General features: G+C 36.8%; 1 protein-coding gene across 2 annotated transcripts; it reads left to right on the forward strand.

Annotated features, from left to right (window-relative positions):
- The first annotated feature begins 1,338 nt into the window (after positions 1 to 1,338).
- On the forward strand, positions 1,339 to 12,193 carry LOC18424478 (Protein kinase superfamily protein). Of its 2 annotated transcripts, XR_002279288.2 has the most exons (3): positions 1,339 to 3,847; positions 4,050 to 4,299; positions 11,269 to 12,193. XR_002279288.2 is itself a non-coding variant. In XM_006829064.4 (2 exons), exons 1-2 carry the CDS (start codon positions 1,851 to 1,853, stop codon positions 4,102 to 4,104), a joined length of 2,052 nt encoding a protein of 683 aa, XP_006829127.3. In that variant the 5' UTR covers positions 1,339 to 1,850; the 3' UTR covers positions 4,105 to 4,408. The 2 variants fall into 2 exon arrangements, 1 of the variants encoding a protein (XP_006829127.3); XM_006829064.4 differs by lacking the exon at positions 11,269 to 12,193 and having other exon boundaries at positions 4,050 to 4,408.
- Positions 12,194 to 20,502: the final 8,309 nt, after the last annotated feature.

Raw genomic sequence — 20,502 nt, forward strand, 5'->3', positions numbered from 1 at the left:
GAGATGGGGGAGTGAGATTAGGTGCGTAATGTGTCAGGGTGGGTGAGAAAAACAAAAGGAGCATGCGAAGAATGCAGAACTAAAAGACATATAAAGCCATTCAATTACAATTAAAAAACCACCGTTTTTCATGCAGGGGACAATTATTTATTTATTGTTTTCAACTCCTAACCCCACTAGGCCCCCTCTTTTTTCTCCATTTCTTTCCTAAATTTACCCAAACAAAAACTACAAATGATGTTTTAGTGGACTAAGAAGAAGGATGATGACTCAAACAGGAGGAGGTGGGTTGTACAAGATAGATAGTCAATGTAAAGTTTTCTTAAAAACTTTTTAGGAACCTCGAAAGTCAATGTAAAGTTTTGTTAGAACGTTGTTTGAGAGTAAGACCAACATTTATATAGCTGGAAAAAAGCTAATAATAATGATAATATTAGTGTCTTACACCATAAATTTCTCTTTTATTTTTATTTATTTTTTGTTCAAGTTTATTTCAATTGAAACTAATGTTATAATCATGAGAGACAAAAATGTTTAAAGTAGTAAATATCCTCTTGTTGGTTGGTTATGGTTAGACTTCTCTTCTTCATAGAAAGATAAAAAATTGAATTCACCTATTTATTAGTAATAAATAATCTTGTTATGGTTTAAAGATTCATTACTCATCTTGAGGAATAAATAATCTTGTTGTCACTTAAAAATATATATCACATTGAATATTTTCGAATTTATGTTTCTAGGGAGGTCATAATATTTATACAGAGTGATTTATACATAGGGAAAGCATAACTCCTCAATTTTGTTACACATTAATACAAATGGAAGGTTCCCTTACAAGCCCCACTTTGGAAGCCATTTTTTCACTTAACTATCGGTAAGTATTTTTCCATCCTCTTGTTCTCACTATAAACAATGGAAGATTTGAACATCACTTGAAAACTTACCTTGGATATACAAGAATTGACACTTGTGAAGGAGCAAAAAGGGCAAAAAAAAAAAAAAACCAGTAAGAAAGAAGGAAAATTGTTTCATGCGGGCTGGACCGCATGACTATATACATGCGGTCCAAAAAGTGTAAAGCATCCATTTTAAAAATGGATGTCAATAGGTATTTCATCTAAAAACATTAGAAGCTAACTGTTCAAATGTTTTTTTACTAGAATTATTATTTTTAGTTTTTAAAATTTACTTATTTTTTTATATTCATGATTTCCATTTTAGAGATTACAAGTCTTTCAAAATTACGTGCAAAAATCCATCTCAAAAATAGATTTATTAATAAGCCTGCATTTCTACATATGCAGGCTTGACCGGATAGAAATCAAGTACAATAAAAAAAAAAAAAGAAAAAAAAAACGAATGCAATACCGTATTATGCACCGTTGGTGCACAGTGAATGATACACCATGATTCACACTCACCCAAATAATGTACATATACCATCTTTCAGTCTTATTTGCCATTTATATAAAAAAAGAAGTATTTTTATAGGTTGCAACCCTATAAATAAAAAAAAAAAAATCACATCTAAAAACTGCAGTTTTGGTTTCCCAAAACATTAAAGTCCGTCCTCTCGACCCTGACCGTGATGGTTGGTAAAAATGGTTTAGACTTCAAGACCTATTAACACATTATCTACACCGTCTATTTTGCTTTTGCCCTAAAGATAAGTGTTCATAGATCGAGCTGAGGCCTTATTTTGTTTTCATAAACCCTAAGCTTGCATCGTGAGGATGGGTATGAGAGGGGGTACTTTGGTCATTTGTGGAGTCCACATTTGACAAAAATCGTTAAGGGCAGTTTGGTCTTTTTCTAAGGATATGTGAATCCAACCGCGAGAGGTGCCGAAAATGGCATTTCGAGGCCGAGAAAAGCGTAAAGAGACGGAAAAAGAGGCCGCCCGCCCGCCCGCCTGCCCGCCGTTGTACACAGAGGCAAGCGTTCAGACTCTCTCTCTCTCTCTAAGACGATGCAATGAAGGCGCGCTTGCGGTTGTAACCACGATGCCACTGCGCCGCTCACTGTCGGCCGCGCCACCCCCACGACGGCTGCTGGTGGCGGAGTCCAAGCACCACCACCGCCGCCTCCGTCCGATTCCTCTCGGCCCTTTATTGGCTGGCACCGCTGCCATCTTCTTGGCCCTCCTCCTCCTCGTCATGCTTGTCCTGTTCTTGTACAGACGCAAGCTTGCGTCTCGCTGCGGGAAGACGGTCCCTGCTGATGCGAAGCTCAGGAAATTCAGCTACCGAGCGCTTTGTCGAGCCACCTCCTCCTTCTCCCCCACTTGCAAACTCGGCCAGGGTGGCTTTGGTGCGGTCTTTCGTGGAACGCTGCCCTCTGGCCATGATATCGCGGTGAAGCTCATGGATGCTGGCTCTTTGCAAGGGGAGCGGGAGTTCCAGAACGAGCTCTCTGTTGCTCCGGCTCTCTGCTCGTCTCCTCTTGTTGTTGCCCCTCTTGGCTTCTGCTCCCACGGGCACCGTCGGCTCCTGGTGTATGACTACATGCACAATCGTAGCCTCCAATATGCGCTCCTTGACCGCAAGGGCCCTGAGCTTGCGGCCTGGCCCAAGCGCCTCTCTATAGCCCGTGACATTGCACATGCCTTGCATTTCCTGCACGCTGCCTGCGACCCCCCCATTGTGCATGGTGACATCAAGCCGAGCAACGTCCTCCTCGATGCACAATTCACTGCTCGCCTCGCTGATTTTGGCCTTGCCCGCCTCAAGACTGAGCCTTCTGCATCGCCTAATCCACCTCTCGATGGCTGCTCACCCGAGCCTGATGCCTCACCAGATCCCCTGGCATCACCATCCGGTGCTCCTCTCCCAGCTGACTGCAAGAGTGTCGATCAGGAGACTGAGTTGGAGGAGAAGACGAGCGTGTTCTCTGACAACACTAGCATTGACAGTGGCACAACACCAAAGCCGGGTTGCCGGAACAAGAGCAAGGACTGGTGGTGGCGGCAAGAATCAGGCGTGAAGGAGGAGTACGTGATGAAATGGATTGGGACTGAGATCAAGAAGGACCCACTCAGGGCCAGTGGTCGCTGGGCCGACAACGATAGTGGCAAACAAAAGAAGCAGCAGCGGAGGCGGGTGGACTGGTGGGCGTCGCTCGACGAGGGGCGGCTTCGGAGGAAGAAAGAGAGGGTGCGGCGTGCCAGAGAGTGGTGGCGAGAGGAATTTTGTGACGAGCTGAGCAAGAAGAGCAGGAAGCGCTGCAAGGAGTCCGCAGACCCCCGCTTCTGGTGGCAGGATGAGGCCTCAAATTCAGGCAAGACGCGGCGCAAAAGGAAGAGCTGGAGCAGCAGGGGTAGCATGGACTGGTGGACGGACGGGCCCAGTGGTGAGATCCCAAAGAGCGGAGGCACAGTGAGCAGCACACCAAGCATGAGGGGCACTGTATGCTATGTTGCCCCTGAGTGTGGAGGCGGGGCCTCAGCATTATCGGAGAGGACTGATGTGTACAGTTTTGGGGTTTTGCTATTGGTGATTGTTTCAGGGAGAAGGCCACTGCAGGTGGCAGCTTCTCCTATGGCTGATTTTGAGAGGGCAAACCTAATATCATGGGCACGGCATCTCGCACATGTCGGGAAGCTTCTGGAACTGGTGGATCCGGCGTTGCACGCATTTGATCGAGCCGAGGTCCTGCTATGCATTACAATTGCGCTGCTCTGCCTGCAGCGTGAGCCGGTGCGGCGCCCCTCAATGGGGGAGGTGGTGAAGATGCTGGAGGGGGAGGCGGAGCCACCAGTTCTCCCTTTCGAGTTCTCGCCTTCTCCGCCATCTGGGTTTTCATTCAGGTCCAGGCGCAAGGCTCATTCAAATAATCCTCCAGAGCACCGGTGAGTACTTAAATCAAGTTATTGGTTTATTCTTCAAATTCCAATGTGATTTTATACTGCTTTCTTCTTTTCCATTCAAACATGTATCCATATAGATGTTCTGATTACCTCTCATTGTTCAATGGTTTATGGAAATGGCATATTTTCTTGTTCGTTTTTTATTATTGCGTGTAAGTAGTTTACTTGACTGTTTTTCGTGCAGAATTTTGGTGGATCAGAGTCAGACAGACATTTCTGGCCTAAATGATCCCATTTGATCGAGACCCATGCTCGAGATACCAGGGATTATTAATCCAATGGAGTTGTTTTGAGGGGGAATGTAGTAAAAAGTTTGCTCTGGGCCACAATGTAAAAGACACTGATACGAAGTGATGGCGAGCACCGAACCACTACTGTCGTTGGGACTGCAGACACAAAGTTCGTCTTGGATTTCAGGGATCCGAGGCATCGTTGTAAAGTTTTATTCTGCCCTTCCCTTCCCAACTTTCTCATCTTGTTTGTATTTTGTTGGTGGTGACACCTCCCAAATCAATAAACTTTATTTTTCTCTTTGAGATGGAATTATGAGTTTTGCTTTATACAATGAGGGTCCACCGTCTGTGGTCACATTGCATTTTGTGTGATTAACTTTTGATGTGGGCCAAACCTTGTTTCCTTCCATAAATCTTTATGACCCATACACTCGATACAGAAACTGTAGCTATTGAGGTCATTAGTTACTGTGAACTTTACAAGTTTATGTTTTGATATGCCTACACAATACAATGGGGCATAAAGTGAACTGCAAAGTGGAATTTAGAACTTTTGTGCAAAAGAGTTTATGCTTTAAGTTCTTCCTGCTTTGGCTCTGAGATTTCTATCTGTTGTTGATTGGTTTTTAGTTCCACCATCTTGTTTTTAGCCTCTTGGGAGCAACTGTAATGGTAGGTGATGCAGTCTACGCCATGACAAATTGTTAGCCTCTTGGAAACACTACTATAACTGTTGGTGTGCAATAACTGCTTTTGAACAGTCTTCTTCTGAAAAAAATCCTCATTGTGAATTATTTGTCACACCATGGAATTTTTTTCTGCTGAATAGAGATATGCCACTCTTCGTACTTGTTTGCAGATTGGATTAATCTCATAATTACAAGTTATCAATTATTGATCCTTTTTAGGTCGTGACATATTTTGCCTGAGAGTAAGAGTGCCGTTACACTATGAGGCATATATGGGGTCCACAACATGATTTAACAAGCACAAAGCAAAGAAGATGCACCAATATATATATATATATATATGGAATAAGTTTATATAAGGATGCAACCATATAATGTAGAACTACAGATGCCCCTCAAAAATCCATCGGAAAAGGTAGTTTTAATGTTGAAAAACCCTTTGATTGATCATCTCGACATCGAGATGTATGACTATGAAAAATAAAAAGATTTTAAGTCTCAGAAATAGTGCATTTTACAACATATTATCTACACCATCCATTTTCAAGATTTTCATATGTTTATAGATCTACTTGATTTTAACCATTTTTGAAATTTTAAATTTTATAATTAGATATAAAAATAGATTTTGAGATAATCCTAAGGACATTTACATCAAAATTATATACCATGATAAAATTTGAAGGTGCACCTTACCTCTACACCTACGGATACATCCGTATGCCAACTGTACCTTATATATATATATATATATATATATATATATATATATATATATATATATATATATATATATATATGTATATCAAGACCAGAAGATGATGATTATTGGCTGTTGATTTCTGAAATGGCATGTGATGGCTGGGATTTTCATGTCTATTCCACAATATGAGGGTCAGCAGATATTAAAAAACATGGTTTACCTTGTGCTTCAACATTGGTAGCCTAGAAGCTTGCAGCCTGATGAGCTAGCATTAACATGAAGGATAGTGCACACTTTTAAATCAGCATGGCATAACTTAGGAACCATTTACATTCACATGAGCCTCTTGTGTGGTTTGATGAGTACGCTCTGATGTGCACTAATTCTTCAATGTAACTGAGAGTGATTCCTTTACAACAAGCCTGCTTATTTGAACTGCCCATGAACTTCAATGTGTTGGGAAGCGTCTCTTAGATCCCACTTAAATTATTGGCAGTGCTCATGGTTCACTTAGTTGTGTAGGTGCTTCGTGGAGTTTTGACCAATAGTGAAGAACTTCTTTTCTGTGACGCATTACCAAACACACACTCCAAGTTGCTAGCCAACCAGCGATCTCCACGCCTTCATTTTCAGAAGGAAAGGTTTATATCAGTGCGAGGCTCTAAACAATCAAATTAGAGCGCACCTCAAAAATTTCACTAGAAGAGGTTGTCTTGATGCCCAAATATTCTCAAATTGATCATCTCGACCTCAAGATGCTTGGGCATGAGAAAAAAGTGGATTTCAAGTTTTGGAAATAGTGCATCTTGTAATGCATTTTTTGACCGTCAATTTTCAAGGTTTTCAAGTTTTCATAGATCTGCTCGATCTACACTAGTTTTGAAGCTTTAAATTTTATAATGAGATATGAAAATATATTTTAATGCTATCACAAAGATTTCCACTATTGAAATCACATTTCTCTACACTATCTGAAGGTGCGCTTTACTTTGATTGTTTAGAGCCTCGGCTCTATACAAACCACACCCTTTTTGGAATCAGCATAGAATCCTGGTAAACCATGCTTATGCCTCACTGAACTAGACAATGATAACAACTTCATTAGGAAGCAATGATCTTTTTTGTACAAGTAGAGGGCTTAATTTTTTTTTTTCCAATAATTAAATAGAGGCATTTCAGTTAGTGCATGACAGCAATCATATAACTATGAAGCACTGAACTTGCCCACCATGATTCCACACCCTTTTTGGAATCAGCATAGAATCCTGGTAAACCATGCTTATGCCTCACTGAACTAGACAATGATAACAACTTCATTAGGAAGCAATGATCTTTTTTGTACAAGTAGAGGGCTTAATTTTTTTTTTTCCAATAATTAAATAGAGGCATTTCAGTTAGTGCATGACAGCAATCATATAACTATGAAGCACTGAACTTGCCCACCATGATTATGCTCAGCATAGACAGTAAGTCTCTGCTAGTTTCTTCTTATAGGGACTCACACAGTCACCCTGCCCTTTCCTGCAGATTGGCTGTAAAGGTTTCCCCAAGTAATTGACAAAGAAGAGTTTATTTGAAATAAGCAAAGTCTCCTAGGTGTTCTCGTTTTCTTGTTTGCGATCCTTTTTCCCCTTCAACAGCATGATCTAATCCTTAACATTTCAAGCTAGCAAGTACAGATATAAGGAGAACACTTTGTTGTATAAGCTGAGAAAAGTCTCATTGTCTATTAATTCATGCATGGTGGATCATTTGAATGCAAGACGCTATAATAGGTCTTCAATTTTAAATCAGATGTTAACAGTTACCTTTGTATTTTTCTGAACATTGTCATCAATTGCATTTTTTCAATAAGTATTAAATTCTCTTATAACATAAAAAATAGTTTTGCTGATATGAAAGAGAAGGAAGAAAAATAAGAAAAAAGGTAATATATTTGTCTCTGTTGATTCTTGAATATAGTTTCTTACAGACTGTAGCCAAAATGATTTTACATGAATCAGTGGGCACCTGCTTGGCGATGCTTGATTTTAATATCTAGCTGAATTGACTTCTCTCTGATTGTTAACTATGAAAAGGAATGGCTTCTCTCTGTCTGACATGATGCTCCTGCTCGATATGTTGGTTTTTCTAGGTGTTCTTTCTCCCAGAGCCACCATGAATACGTTCTCCAGTTTTAGTGTTAAAGCTAGGTATTTTCTAAGTGAGAAGATGTACTATTCCTGTTAGTCTGGCCAATAAATGACTTTCCTCATACATAGGGAACTTTGGGTAACCAATATAAACTTGAAAAACCGTTGTTTTTTTTGCTAGAGTACGTCTTTTACTGTTTGATCATGACTTCTTGAGTCCTTATTTGAGCCCATCTTGAAGTTTCTCATGCTTTCCTTGTAAATGGATGGGAGGGTGGAAAAAAGCGCCTTCATGGTTTGACAGAGATCAGTCCCCATTATGGGCTAGGTAGGCCTACCTCCTCTGTAAATGATGACCATGATTTAGAGCTCTTGACTTTTGAGTCCTTGGTTGATGTTCCTCGTGCAGGAAGACTTAGTGGGAGATGCATGGTGTCCTGCCCTAGCCTGCCAGTGTGGTATTGCGAGCTTCTTTGTGGTGGCAACCATTCCTTCAAGCTCACCATCACTGCTCCCTTGCTGGTGCATGGGTCGGTACCTTGCTCAATGCTTTCTTTTGGATCAACTACTTTGCAATCTTTCTTTCAGGGTTTTCCGGACTTTGAAGTGTTAGTTATGGCCTGTAATGCCTTATAACAGTGTTACCATGGTGGGTTACATCAAGCGGTACCTGGCCCAAGGTGGGTTACATCAAGCGGTACCTCGCTGACTTGGAGTCTGTGAATTCCTTTCTTCCCATCCTGGTTTTTGGCAAACTATGGGAGCAATGGTGGTTCTGTAAATCATGGTGTCCATTTTGTTGTACATGTTGATTATGACACTTGCACTAAATCCCATAGTTGTAGGCAGTGTCAAACTTCACTTAGCTTAGTAGCTTTTCCTTGGAATTTCCATGTTGAAAGACCTTCTCAATGCCTTCCTTTAGTTGATTGCTGCATTGTCTGAGCCTCACTATCCTAATACCGTGATATAGGCGGCTGATATCAATACAATTTGATTAAATGACTGGGTGCAGCCTTGCCATCTTCGAATGTGGAAACTTACAGAGAGGACGTGGATGTAAAAATATATGTCAACAATCTTTAGTTATGAGTTTTTGGATGTTAGTCCCTACTCTAAGCAAGTTATCCTTCAGGAGGATCTGCTTTTTTACTGCCCCCTTTGTTGGTAGACTTTAAGTTATCGTAAGGCCACCATGCCTTTCTCACAAAGAAGCATGGGTGCTGCCATTACAACAGCAACATGGAAATGCTGTCACCCTTCAGTGGGCTAGGAGACCACTATGGAAAGCTTGGGGCTGAAGTGAAGTATTTATGGTCCCATTCCATGCAACTGAATATGGGTCAGTCCAAATGAGAATTTCACTTCATTTTATTGGTCCTTTATTGTTGAGCTATTGAAATTGTATTGTGCATAAGGCGTGGAACCATGTTGATGATAACAATATTTCATGCATTACAGAATGTGTACTATTTTGAAAATTTGGTGATCTTACCACGTTGATGACAACAATCTTTCAAGCGTTCTGTTAATGTACTATTTCCAAGACCACTGCCTCAGTTATTTTCTTGTTTTTTGGTGTTGTTTATTATTCAGGGTTGTCCTCTACTTTTGGAACAGTCATCATCATCACCATTTAAAAAAAAGAAGCCATCATCCATCTACATCAAAAAAAAAAAAAATCATCCATGCGGCTCACCCCTTTGGTGGAACTACTCTCCTTCAATGTTGTTATTGTATGTTTATAGCAGTGTTTTAAAATTTGGGAGGGCTTGGGGGACCACAACAAATAAGCATATAAGGTTTCTTCTCTTTTTTTTACCCTTTTGGTCTTTTGTTGCCCGGGGAGGGGGGGAGGGGTGGCGGGGGTGGGGAAGAAGGGTGCGTAGTGGTTTGTGGGGTAGTCTTCCCCCTCAAAGCCCTTGTGCTTTTCATATTTTGAAGAGAGAAAACAAGTCAAACACCCTGATTTGGTGGAATTTTAGGAGAAGAGTAAAATTATTGGTACTGTCAATTTCATAGTAAATCGAAAAGTGTGAAAGCTGATTGTTTTTTAGACTTCAAGTAGTGCCAAAAGAGGCTCTTTAGCAACCAAAGCTCAGCAATTTGAGCCAACTTTGATTAGGGTTTCGAAAGGTCAGTTTTTGGGTTTCGGGTTTGTTAACAATTTGGAATTTGAATTTTGGGTTTTCATACGTTTGTTTTTCAAATTTTTTTTTTGTTTTTGTGGATAAATTGTGTAAGCACTTAATGATCCGTACAAATTTGTGTGTATGTTGGGCATGATTCAATCTTCTAATGTTTTACTAATTTAATTTCAAGTTTCAAACTCTTGTATGTATGAATTTGAAATAACACATCCAACAACTAAAATATATATATATATATATATATATATATATATATATATATATATATATATATATATTTATTTTATTTTATTTTATTTATTTATTATTATTATTATTTTTTATTTTTTATTTTTAATTATACCAATCCGGGGGGGTTTGCTATCCAACCTATGTTCACCCTTGAGGCCCCAAAACCCTGTCCTCTCTTTTTGGGACCTTTGGTCACCTGGGAAACTAGGTGCCTGCCTTGCCACATAGGAGGCCAAATCCAACATCTTAAACACATTGTACAGTTTATCCCAAAAGAATTACTTGTTCTGTTAAACAAACTTTTTACATGTACGAATTCCTCATTGATTTATTTATTCCATTTTTTGGATAAATAACTCCTTCCTGCATAATTTTATTTTTTTATTCCTTTGGTATTGGAACATTGAGGCCTATCATTACTTAGTCTCAGACCGATGCCTAAGGCTTACATGTGTATTGTTGTGTGCATGCACGGTGCATGCCAGCATGGCATATTGGAGCCTGATTAACAAAAGCAAGTGCATCAAAGGTGTCATGCACAAGTTATGGTGGCCGTATGTGGTTTGACTCGTGTATATTACGCATCGACACTTTTGAGTATACTATCTTCAAGTAATATGTCTATTCACTGCAACTGTCTGTATTTTGACCATTGGAAGTTGAGCCCAGCCCATGCATGTCATGCGTGAACACTTTCTGGAGCTAAACCTGATCTTGACTGTTGGAACTCAATACTGTTCACTGCTATAGATGACTTTCTATGAAGGGAGAGTTTAACTATCCTAACCTTTTCTCCTATGTTTTAGACTTGCATGATTTTTCCATCTTAATTTTTTATTTTTTTTTCTTTGGAGAAATACATTTAATTTTTGTTTTCTAGGATGACTTTACCGTATATTACATATTCACTGCATGATTCTGAAAATATTTGAATGTCCTGAAATTCATCCAAGAAGTGATTACATGGCATCATACTGGGCTTGAGGTATTGGAGATAAATTCCCGCACTGTTGCACCTATGTAGATATCCTAGAGGGGTTTCAATTGTCTTTAAAGCAGTATACTATCTACATATTTTTTGATCTACAAATATGAGACAGCTTGACTGGGCTTTAGCATCATGCAAAGTCATGAATCAACACCATGTGAAGTTCAGTTTTCGTTCAACAGGAATGACAAAGAGATGCTCTTCATTAACAAAACAAAGAGTTGTATGTTCTCCGATATACCATGTCCATTGACTTCTAATTTGTTTTCCTTTGCAGGAGAATACTGCATACGAACCTGAGCACACCAAAAATGGGAGAAAAATACTTGCACATGCCATGGATATATTTAAAATGCTGTGAAGCTCTATTGTTTGACCTGTACTCATCAATTCAGAAGTGATAGGATTGTCGGATAACTTCAAAGAAATTACAAAACAAATTTGAGCAATTAGTTCAAAACGCAGCAGAGGTTGAAACCAAAGAAGAAAAATGTTTTGTGTGGGGGAAGACAGGCTACATTTCGCAAGAGGTTGCTGATACGAAGCAATGAAACGAAGCAAAAGATGACCAGAGAAAAGTATGTTGCATTATTTCAAAAGTGAACACAATGGGAAATGAGCAGTGAGAGGGACTGGGGATGGACTGTGGAGTTGTTAAAATTTTCCAAACGATAATAGCATAATATGTGAAGAATCCAACGAAATTTTTAGGATTGGATATACGTTCTACATGGGTACAGAAGAAGTAGAAAAGAGAACTCAAACATGGAGGTTTAGTTTTAGAAACCCCTCGAGGATGTACGCACTGGGTTCTTGAATAATGCTCGAGGAAAATGTGGTTTGTGGATTTTCATCTCAATTTCCTCTTGTTGAAGTACGGAAAATTTTGACATTTAACTTGTTTGGTTGGAGTATAGATTTATGTTAGATTTAGTATTGAGTTCAATACAAGGTTTACAAAAATGCAGATTCAGATCAGAACTGGCCGATCTAGATTGGGAATCATTGGGGGCGGACCAGGGACGGCTAAATATTGGGAACTAGCTGGTTCCCCTCATGAGATAGCCAGTTCTGTTAGAGAAGCGGTCAGAATGAGCACCCTTTTATATTTTTTTTATTTTTTCAATTTTTAGTTTTTTAATGATCCAAATTGTCGATTTGCTGAACCAACTACCATGAATGAACAGTATCTTTATATCGTTGATTATGGCTGATATTTTGCATGCTGGATTAAGTCATAAATTTTTGTTCAATCAGAAATTCAGTGTAATTATTATGAATTCAACGTAGTAGCCAATGTCAAGTATCAAAGATAAAAAACCCCTTTCCTGACATATATGAAAAAAAAGTGAGGTTTTGAGATTCTTAATTGAATTTATAGCTTCGAGACTGTTAATTTGAAGCTCTTGACTGTTGTGCTCATTGCTTTCGTTGGGTGGATTTCTATGAGAATAAGGATCTGTCTGGTGCATTCATCATTGATCACTTTATATGAGCGCATGCGTGCTCCCAGTGCAGCACGCTGTATTCATTAAAAATATATGACTGAGAACTTGCAAAGATTATGCATATGGTATGTCTACCTTAATGGGCACTGTCCTGAATACACATTATGGTAACTAAGCACCTTATTAAAAATTTTGGCACCTTTACCTTCAGCGAAAGTTCAAGTTCAAACAACTCCCTCCACTATTTATCATAATAATTAATTGGGAAATTTAGATAAGAATCTCAATATATTTTCGATACTTAGTGTCTCTATATTTTTATGGAAAAAATTTATATAAGTGCGAGGCTCTAAACAATCAAATTAGGCGTACCTCAAAATTTTCAGTAGAAGAGGTTGTTTTGAGGTCCAAATATCCTCAAATTGATCATCTTGACCTCAAGATGCATGTACATGAGGAAAAAATTCAAGTTTAGAAAATAGTGCGTCTTGTAATGTATTTTTGGACGGTCAATTTTCAAGATTTTTAAGTTTTTATTGTTTAAGCTTTAAATTTTATAATTAGAAATGAAAATATATTTTAAGGCTATCACAAAGATATATCTTTAAGTTTTATACAAACCACACCCATTTTTTTATTTCATACTCAAGTTCTATTTTTTTGATCGGGGAGACCCGAAACGGAGTGGTGCATGTTGTTCTTAGATATATCTAGTTTTGATCGATGAGACCCAAAACGGCCTCAACACAAAGTTAGAATTTTGGAGGGATGCTCTAGAATCTAAATGTTTTAAAATTAGCCGGACTAAGACAAAATATGTGGAATGCAAGTTTAGTAATAAGAGGAGGAAAATAGAGAAATCGAAGAAGATGTTGCACACAGAATTAGAGCTGGGTGGACGACTGCATACCAATAAAGCTGAAAGGTAAGTTCTATAGGACAACGGTGAGACCAATTTTGTTCTATAGGGTGGAATGTTGAGCGAATAAAAATAATATACCTATAGAATGAGTGTAGCGAAGATGAGGATGTTGAGATAGATGAGTGTCAAAACAATAAGAGAGAGAATTTGAAATGAATCCATTCAGGAGAATTTAGGTGTGGCACCAATAGAAGATAAGAAGAGAGAGAGTAGATTTAGGTGGGCTAGCCATGTGTGGCACCGACCAAGTACAACACCTGTTAGGAAGAGCAAGTTAGTTCAAGTGGAAGGATGAAAAGAGACAAGGGGTAGATCCAAAAGGACGTGATTAGAATTAGTCCGAAAAGATATAGGGATTTATGGCTTCACTGAGTGTATAACCTTTAATAGGGCAGAATGACAAACCATAATTTGTGTAGCCTACCTCAATTAATTGAAAAAAAGCTATGATGATGATAATGATGATGACTCAAATTCTATTTTTTTTTATACCCCTTTAAAAAAAAAAAAAAGAGAAAAGAAAAACAGGTTGACATCCAATTGTCTATTTTCAGAAAATAGCTAGTATAGTCTGCTCCCTCGAGAGGACATCCTACATTTAGTTCCTCTAAATGGGCAACTTGGTCTTTTATTCAACTAAGAGTACAATTTCTTCCCATGGGATCACACTTTACTGCCTCTTTTTCAAAAAACTAAATGGGTTCTGACCAATGTTTGACTAAGAAAAGAAACCCGGTTTGGATTTTAGATGTCCAAACTAAATGTAGTTGGAAATGAAAAACATGAAAAAGGCGAGACCTGATCATAAAACAGAAAATATGTGGAAAATTTTTTAAATACTAAAAAAATAATTCGTTTTAAAAATTTCCCTGGTATGTTTGAAACAAATGAAAGATTGTTGGACATTTTATTTCATGAAATCTATTGTTGATGGCAAAAGTCTTGTTTTTCTTTTTTTAATGAAAGTTACTTCAATTATCAATAAAAGGAGTACATCTCTTAAAAAGCAAACGTAAAAGAACACAAAGATTTAGAAGAGAGACACCAGAATCTCATTCCCAAAAAGCCCCCTGGCTTATCAGCATCTCCTTTCAAAAGTTCCATTTATCCCACGTGAACTCTGTAACTTTTTTCCTATAAAAAAAAAGTCACATATAAGGTTTTTGCGTTCTCTAAGGGTTGGAAAGATCTCATTGGGAATTATTGGAGCACCTGCATTTTGTGGGTATTATTAAATTAGGATAAATGGAGTGGGTGTGTAGCAGTGCAATGTATGCACAGTTGCAACTGCTTCACGAGGTTGTAATTGCCATTATTACTACGTAACAACTACCAGACATATCAATACAGTTTTTCATGACAACTTTTGAAGCATTGAAGATATCATGATGGGGAACCGCCTTTTTATATGTGTGGGTGATAGAGACAGAGAAAGAGAAAGATTTCTATATGTTATTCTTGATCTATTTGTGTATTTTAGTCTCCATTAGAGAGTGATTCTATAAGAGAGAGGGTAGCATTTTTAACCTATTTGTATATTGTAGATTGTTATTCCCATGATAACATGTCATAATGTTAGAATTAGCCATTGAGCATTTGATCTTGATCGTATAGATAGTTTGGAATGTATATCATATTTGACTTTTATTTTTAATTTTGTAAATCATTTTGACATGAAATTTTGGATGCTCTTATTTCTTTGGTATTAACTTAATAAAAATAAAAAGATATTTTTGATAAAAAGAAGTAGTCGAAATGATCATGTAATTGAATGCATATTTTGATCATTTTATTTTATAGTTACTTTTATTTTTATTAGGTACACCCTTATAAGGAGTGAGCACCACTCAAATTTCATATCTAAATGGTTTATAAAAAATGATTAGAAACAAAACAATATTGGGTTTGACTTGTTACTGATGATAGAGCTCCCATCTATTGTTTAGTGATGATGTTTCATTTGGGTAGTGGTCTAATGCCATGGGTTTATCATAGTATAATACAACCATATTTCTAGAAAACCATATTCGTAGTATTTGTATGACTCAAAATTTTTCACACACACTCTCTTCATCTCAATAATCAATCCCAAAATAAAAAAAAGTTCAATTTGAAGTCTAGATATGGTCAAAATGAGTCCCCTCCAACAGCGTATCTAGACCATTAATTTGGTGAATTTCAAGATCTTAGCCTTTATAAACGCAAAATCATTTTTTTCATTTTTAACATTGTTCATCTAATATTAATAAATCGATCTAAAAAAAATTGGAAAAGCAAAAATCCTTCTAAGGCCTAGATCTATGAATCTTATCAAAATAGACGGCCTATGTTAATTGGGTTAAAAAATTACTTTCTAAGTTGTGTTTTCAATTTTTTTTTTTTTTTGGTGATTGTTCATTGGAATGAAAAGAGTGTACATTTAAAAATTAGGATCAAACAAACAGCCCTAACATAGCTCTTGAAAGTTGTTGCATTATATTACTATAGAACCGTTGCATGAATCATTCCCGGTTTCATTTTGGTGGAAAATTCCTGATTAGCTGAAAACATTTAAGGGAGATATGTAATGATGCTGGGAAAGAATCATATTTGTAGAAAAGACAAATGTGTAATCTTTTTGTCTCTTTCCCATTCTTGTAGAAAAACAAATGTGTAATCTTTTTGTCTTGGTTTTCCCTTGGGAACCTTCTATATATGTGAGGGGCTAATCCTCCTCTTAACTGAAATTATTGAAGCAAAGGTTAAGGGATGGAATTCCATATTGGAAAAGCTGGAGGATAATCATGAGTATCCCTTATGTTTTTCTGGCCAATAGGCTTAGACAGGTGCTAGTGTTCCTAATACCCAGGAGAACCTAGAATGCAAATGGTAAAACAGTCGCGTTTCTTATGGCCTGTTCAATCAATAAGGCCAGCTGAGTTTTTTTGGGATTTTAATATATGTTATTTAAAGGGTGCGCGATGTCGATGAACGACTCTAAAAGGGCAAGTGGAAGGCCCAAAAAGATATGGATGAAAAAAGTAATAAGAGATATGGTGACTTATGCTTTGGCTGAGGTAGGGCCTTTGATAGAGTAGAATGGAGGAATAGGACTCGTGTAGCAGCTCCAAATAGTATGAATAAGGTTCGGATGATGATGCTTTGAAAGTGCATGAGGCCCAAGGTCTCAAAGCATAGCAAAGCTGAATTTATAAAGTCCATATTGTTAATGAAAAGCTGGAGACTAACCATGAGTATCCGTTGCGATGTTCTGGCCAATAGGCTTAGATCTGTGCTGCTATTGTCTATTAATTTGGATTGAGGATTCCATCCTTAGATCGAGGGGGGATTTTGAAAAAAATAAAAAAGATGGGTTGACATACTTTTGTAATTTTTGCCTATAAGTAAATCATTTTGTATTTTAGAACAAAATTTAAGGTGTATATGTAAATCACTCCATCATTAATACGTTGCAAATAGCATCTGTCGTTAGCCCAATGTGACATTGAGCCAACGATTGCTTGTCTGTAATTCATTCAATTTAACTATAACTCTATATTGGGTAAACGATCCAAGGGATCAACAATTATATGTCATGTTGCATCATCCATTAATTTGATAAAAATTCTTAACAACCATGTTTTGGCAGTTAACCACCAATGCACTTCTTCATGATTGCCTGTGACACCTATCTAATTCTGAGGGCAAACGATTGCATGTTCGTATTGTTATATAATTATAACTCGAAACATCGATATTAATCGCTTCCATTAAGAGCAATTATTTCAATCCAGAAACTCGAAACGTCGACGTTAACCGTTTGCATTAAAGAGCAATTATTTTGATGTAGAAACATATCAATATGTGCATATACAAGAGCACAACAATCAACGACAGATGGAGGTTTAGAGCTTGTGAGCCAAAGACACATTCACAAAAAGGAGGAATACAGAGACTGATAGAAAGTGACTCCCTCATCTAGGAAGAACAATAAACAACTCTGGATGAGATGTACATAGAGTATCATGTGACAGAGAAGTCAATCTGCTGTGGCTGAAAATCAGAAACTGGTATTTTTAAGTAGTCGTAAAATCTAGATACTTGGGGATATTACCCCGGGAACTATCTCCTAGCTTTTACTTCTTTGTGAGCTGCATGCTATGCCCTATATGGAATCAACCAAACAATGGGTATTCCATTATAATTTTCTTTCCTTAGGATGTAAAATAAACAAGATGTCTACCGTGTCTGGGGACTCTAACAATATTAAAAAATAAAAAAAAAATAAATTGATCAAAATACCTCTAAAATGTTTTGAGAGTATTTTACTTAATTTATATTTTGTGAATTCTTTTTTTGATATTTTTAATGGAGTCACCAATTTTTATAGAATAGACTTTTCAATTTTCAAGCTATTTGGATATTTAGAAAAAAAATTCAAATTCAAATACGAAATGCAATCGTGACTATTGGATTAGCTCATATTCAATCTGGGTCATTGAGCTTACATGTAACTATTAACTAGTAGGATATATATATCTATGGGAAAACTCTAAAAAACGCCTATAAGCGAAATTGAATAGTATTTTTCCCCATTACGGACATGCTATATTCGTGGCGGTTTTTCCTTAAAAACCACTACGGATTTATGGGAGCCGTGGTTGTTGCCCATGTTTTTTTGTGTGAAAAAATACCACAACAGACTTATTATGCCTGTTGCGATCTTTTAATCCACGTTGTCCAAACAATCGGATGCACCGAGCCTATAGGCGAAAACACTGTTCATTTTTGCTATCAGGCCTTGCGTAGTGGCTTTTATATATATATATATATATACTTTTTATTTCTTATCAGTAAATTTATCAAAAGACACACACACTAAGGATGAACAATTCATCATATTATCTATATCTTTTGATTTAGTTTCAAAATACCCATAAAATATTCATGGTCTTGAGTGCGAATAATTGCAAATGGGGTTTATCTCCGATTGATATTTTGAAAAGTTTACCTCTATGATGTGATATACTATTGTCGCCTCCATGATCTATTCATGAATACCTTTAGTTGCATCTTGCTTCCTAATGATGGATAATGATGATTAACTTCAAATTTTGGTGATAAGCAATCATTTAGTCGAGGTTGACCTCCAAGGTGTTTAAAAGAAGTGATGGTGGACACCATATCATATTGGTGGTTTATGGTAGGGTTGAAAATAGGGAAAATTATTAAAACCCCCTAGGTTGAATATTCTTCTCATAATGTCCTGATTGATTAGATACTAACAAATATATATTTTTTCTTATAGACTCCTATGGTTCTTTTTAGCAATATTTATAACAAAAATACTTTTATTAATGACTCCTACAAAACTCAAAATAAACATTCGTACTTCTCTCTTTTTTTCCTATTTTTCTCTCTCTCACAGCTGGGCTTCTATTATATTCATCTCTCTCTATTTCTCTATCTAAAACCATTAATGGGTATGTTGGTTTCACTCTCTAAAGCTCTCTCTAAATGAATAGTTTTGTTGGCTTTTGTCTTTAAAGCCATAGCTGTAAAAGCAACAATATGCATCCGTAGGTGTAGAGGTAATGTGCACCTTCAAATTTTATTGTGGTATATAATTTTGATGTAAAATGTTCTTAGGATTATCTCAAAATCTATATTTATATCTAATTATAAAATTTTAAATTTTAAAAATGGTTAAAATCAAGTAGATCTATAACATATGAAAATCTTGAAAATAGACTGTGTAGATAATATATTGTAAAATGTACTATTTCTGAGAGTTAATATCTTTTTATTTTTCACAATCATACATCTCGATGTCGAAATGATCAATCAAAGGGTCTTTCAACATTAAAACTACCTATTCCGATGAATTTTTGAGGGGAATCCGTAGTCTACATAATAACGTTGCATCCTTATATAAACTTTTTCTAAGAATAAATTTCTTTCTCTTAAAATATAAAAGGTGCAGTTGGCATACGGATGCATCCGTAGGTGTAGAGGTTAGGTGCACCTTCAAAGTTTATTATGGTATATAATTTTGATGTAAAATGTTCTTAGGATTATCTTAAAATCTATTTTTATATCTAATTATAAAATTTTAAATTTCAAAAATGGTTAAAATCAAGTAGATCTATAAACATATGAAAATCTTGAAAATGGACGGTGCAGATAATATGTTGTAAAATACATTATTTTTGAGACTTAAAATCTTTTTATTTTTTATATTCATACATCTCGATGTCGAGATGATCAATCAAATGGTATTTCAACATTAAAACTACCTTTTTACAATGGATATTTAAGGTGCATCTGTAGTTCTACATGATAAGGTTGCATCCTTATATAAACTTTTTCCAAATATAAATGTATTTGTTGGTTTCTCTCTTTCTTTCTAATTTGTTCTCTCTCTAAGTGGACCCCAAACTCGTTATATCTCTATAGAGAGAAACTACCATTTGCATTTCTAGAGAGATACAATATGAATGAGAAAGTAGGCCTCAAGAGAGAAATATGAGAGTGAGAGAGAGAAATAACGGCAGTTTCATCATAAATAAGAAAAAATATATTAGGGTAGTAAGTGAGAAAACCTTTTCAATGGGGGCATTATGAGGAGCACATCCAACTCGGGAGCTTTTAGTATTTATTTCTTTAAAAATAAAGTTAATTACTATGTTAATGACTAAGAGCTATCACCGAAATACTAACTTTGCAGCGATGAGAATGACCGTTTCCCATAACAAAAGAGAGTAAAATTCAAAATAAGCGCCATACTAACTTTGTAGCGATGATAATGATTGTTTCCCATAACGGAATAGAGAGGAAAATTCAAAATAACATGTTGTAACATATTGTTCTGGTACAAAGGGAACCCTGCATTTGATATCCATCTAGTTTTGTGCAGATGAATTTGATCGCTACTTCAAACTAAAACCGGTGGGGAGCGATTAGGTTTTGGAAAGCTTCATTATCGCTCAATCATCATTATCATCATAGTCTAATTCCAACTAATTGAGGTCAGTTATACGAATCGTAGCCTATCATTTTGCTTTATTAAGGGCCACACCTTCAGTGAGGCTATAAGTCTCCATATCTTTTCTCCCAACTTTTAACCATGTAATTTTGGGCTCACTACTTACATTTTTTGAGC

The sequence above is a fragment of the Amborella trichopoda genome, chromosome 9 (assembly GCF_054954075.1).
Source record: "Amborella trichopoda isolate Santa Cruz 75 chromosome 9, AtrichopodaSantaCruz75HAP2 v2.0, whole genome shotgun sequence".
In the NCBI taxonomy this organism is placed as follows: domain Eukaryota; kingdom Viridiplantae; phylum Streptophyta; class Magnoliopsida; order Amborellales; family Amborellaceae; genus Amborella; species Amborella trichopoda.

Coding starts and splice junctions, on each gene's coding strand:
- LOC18424478 (XM_006829064.4), top strand. CDS start 1,851: ATGGCATTTCGAGGCCGAGAAAAGCGTAAAGAGACGGAAAAAGAGGCC. Junction 3,848..4,049: donor AATAATCCTCCAGAGCACCG/GTGAGTACTTAA, acceptor TTTTTCGTGCAG/AATTTTGGTGGATCAGAGTC.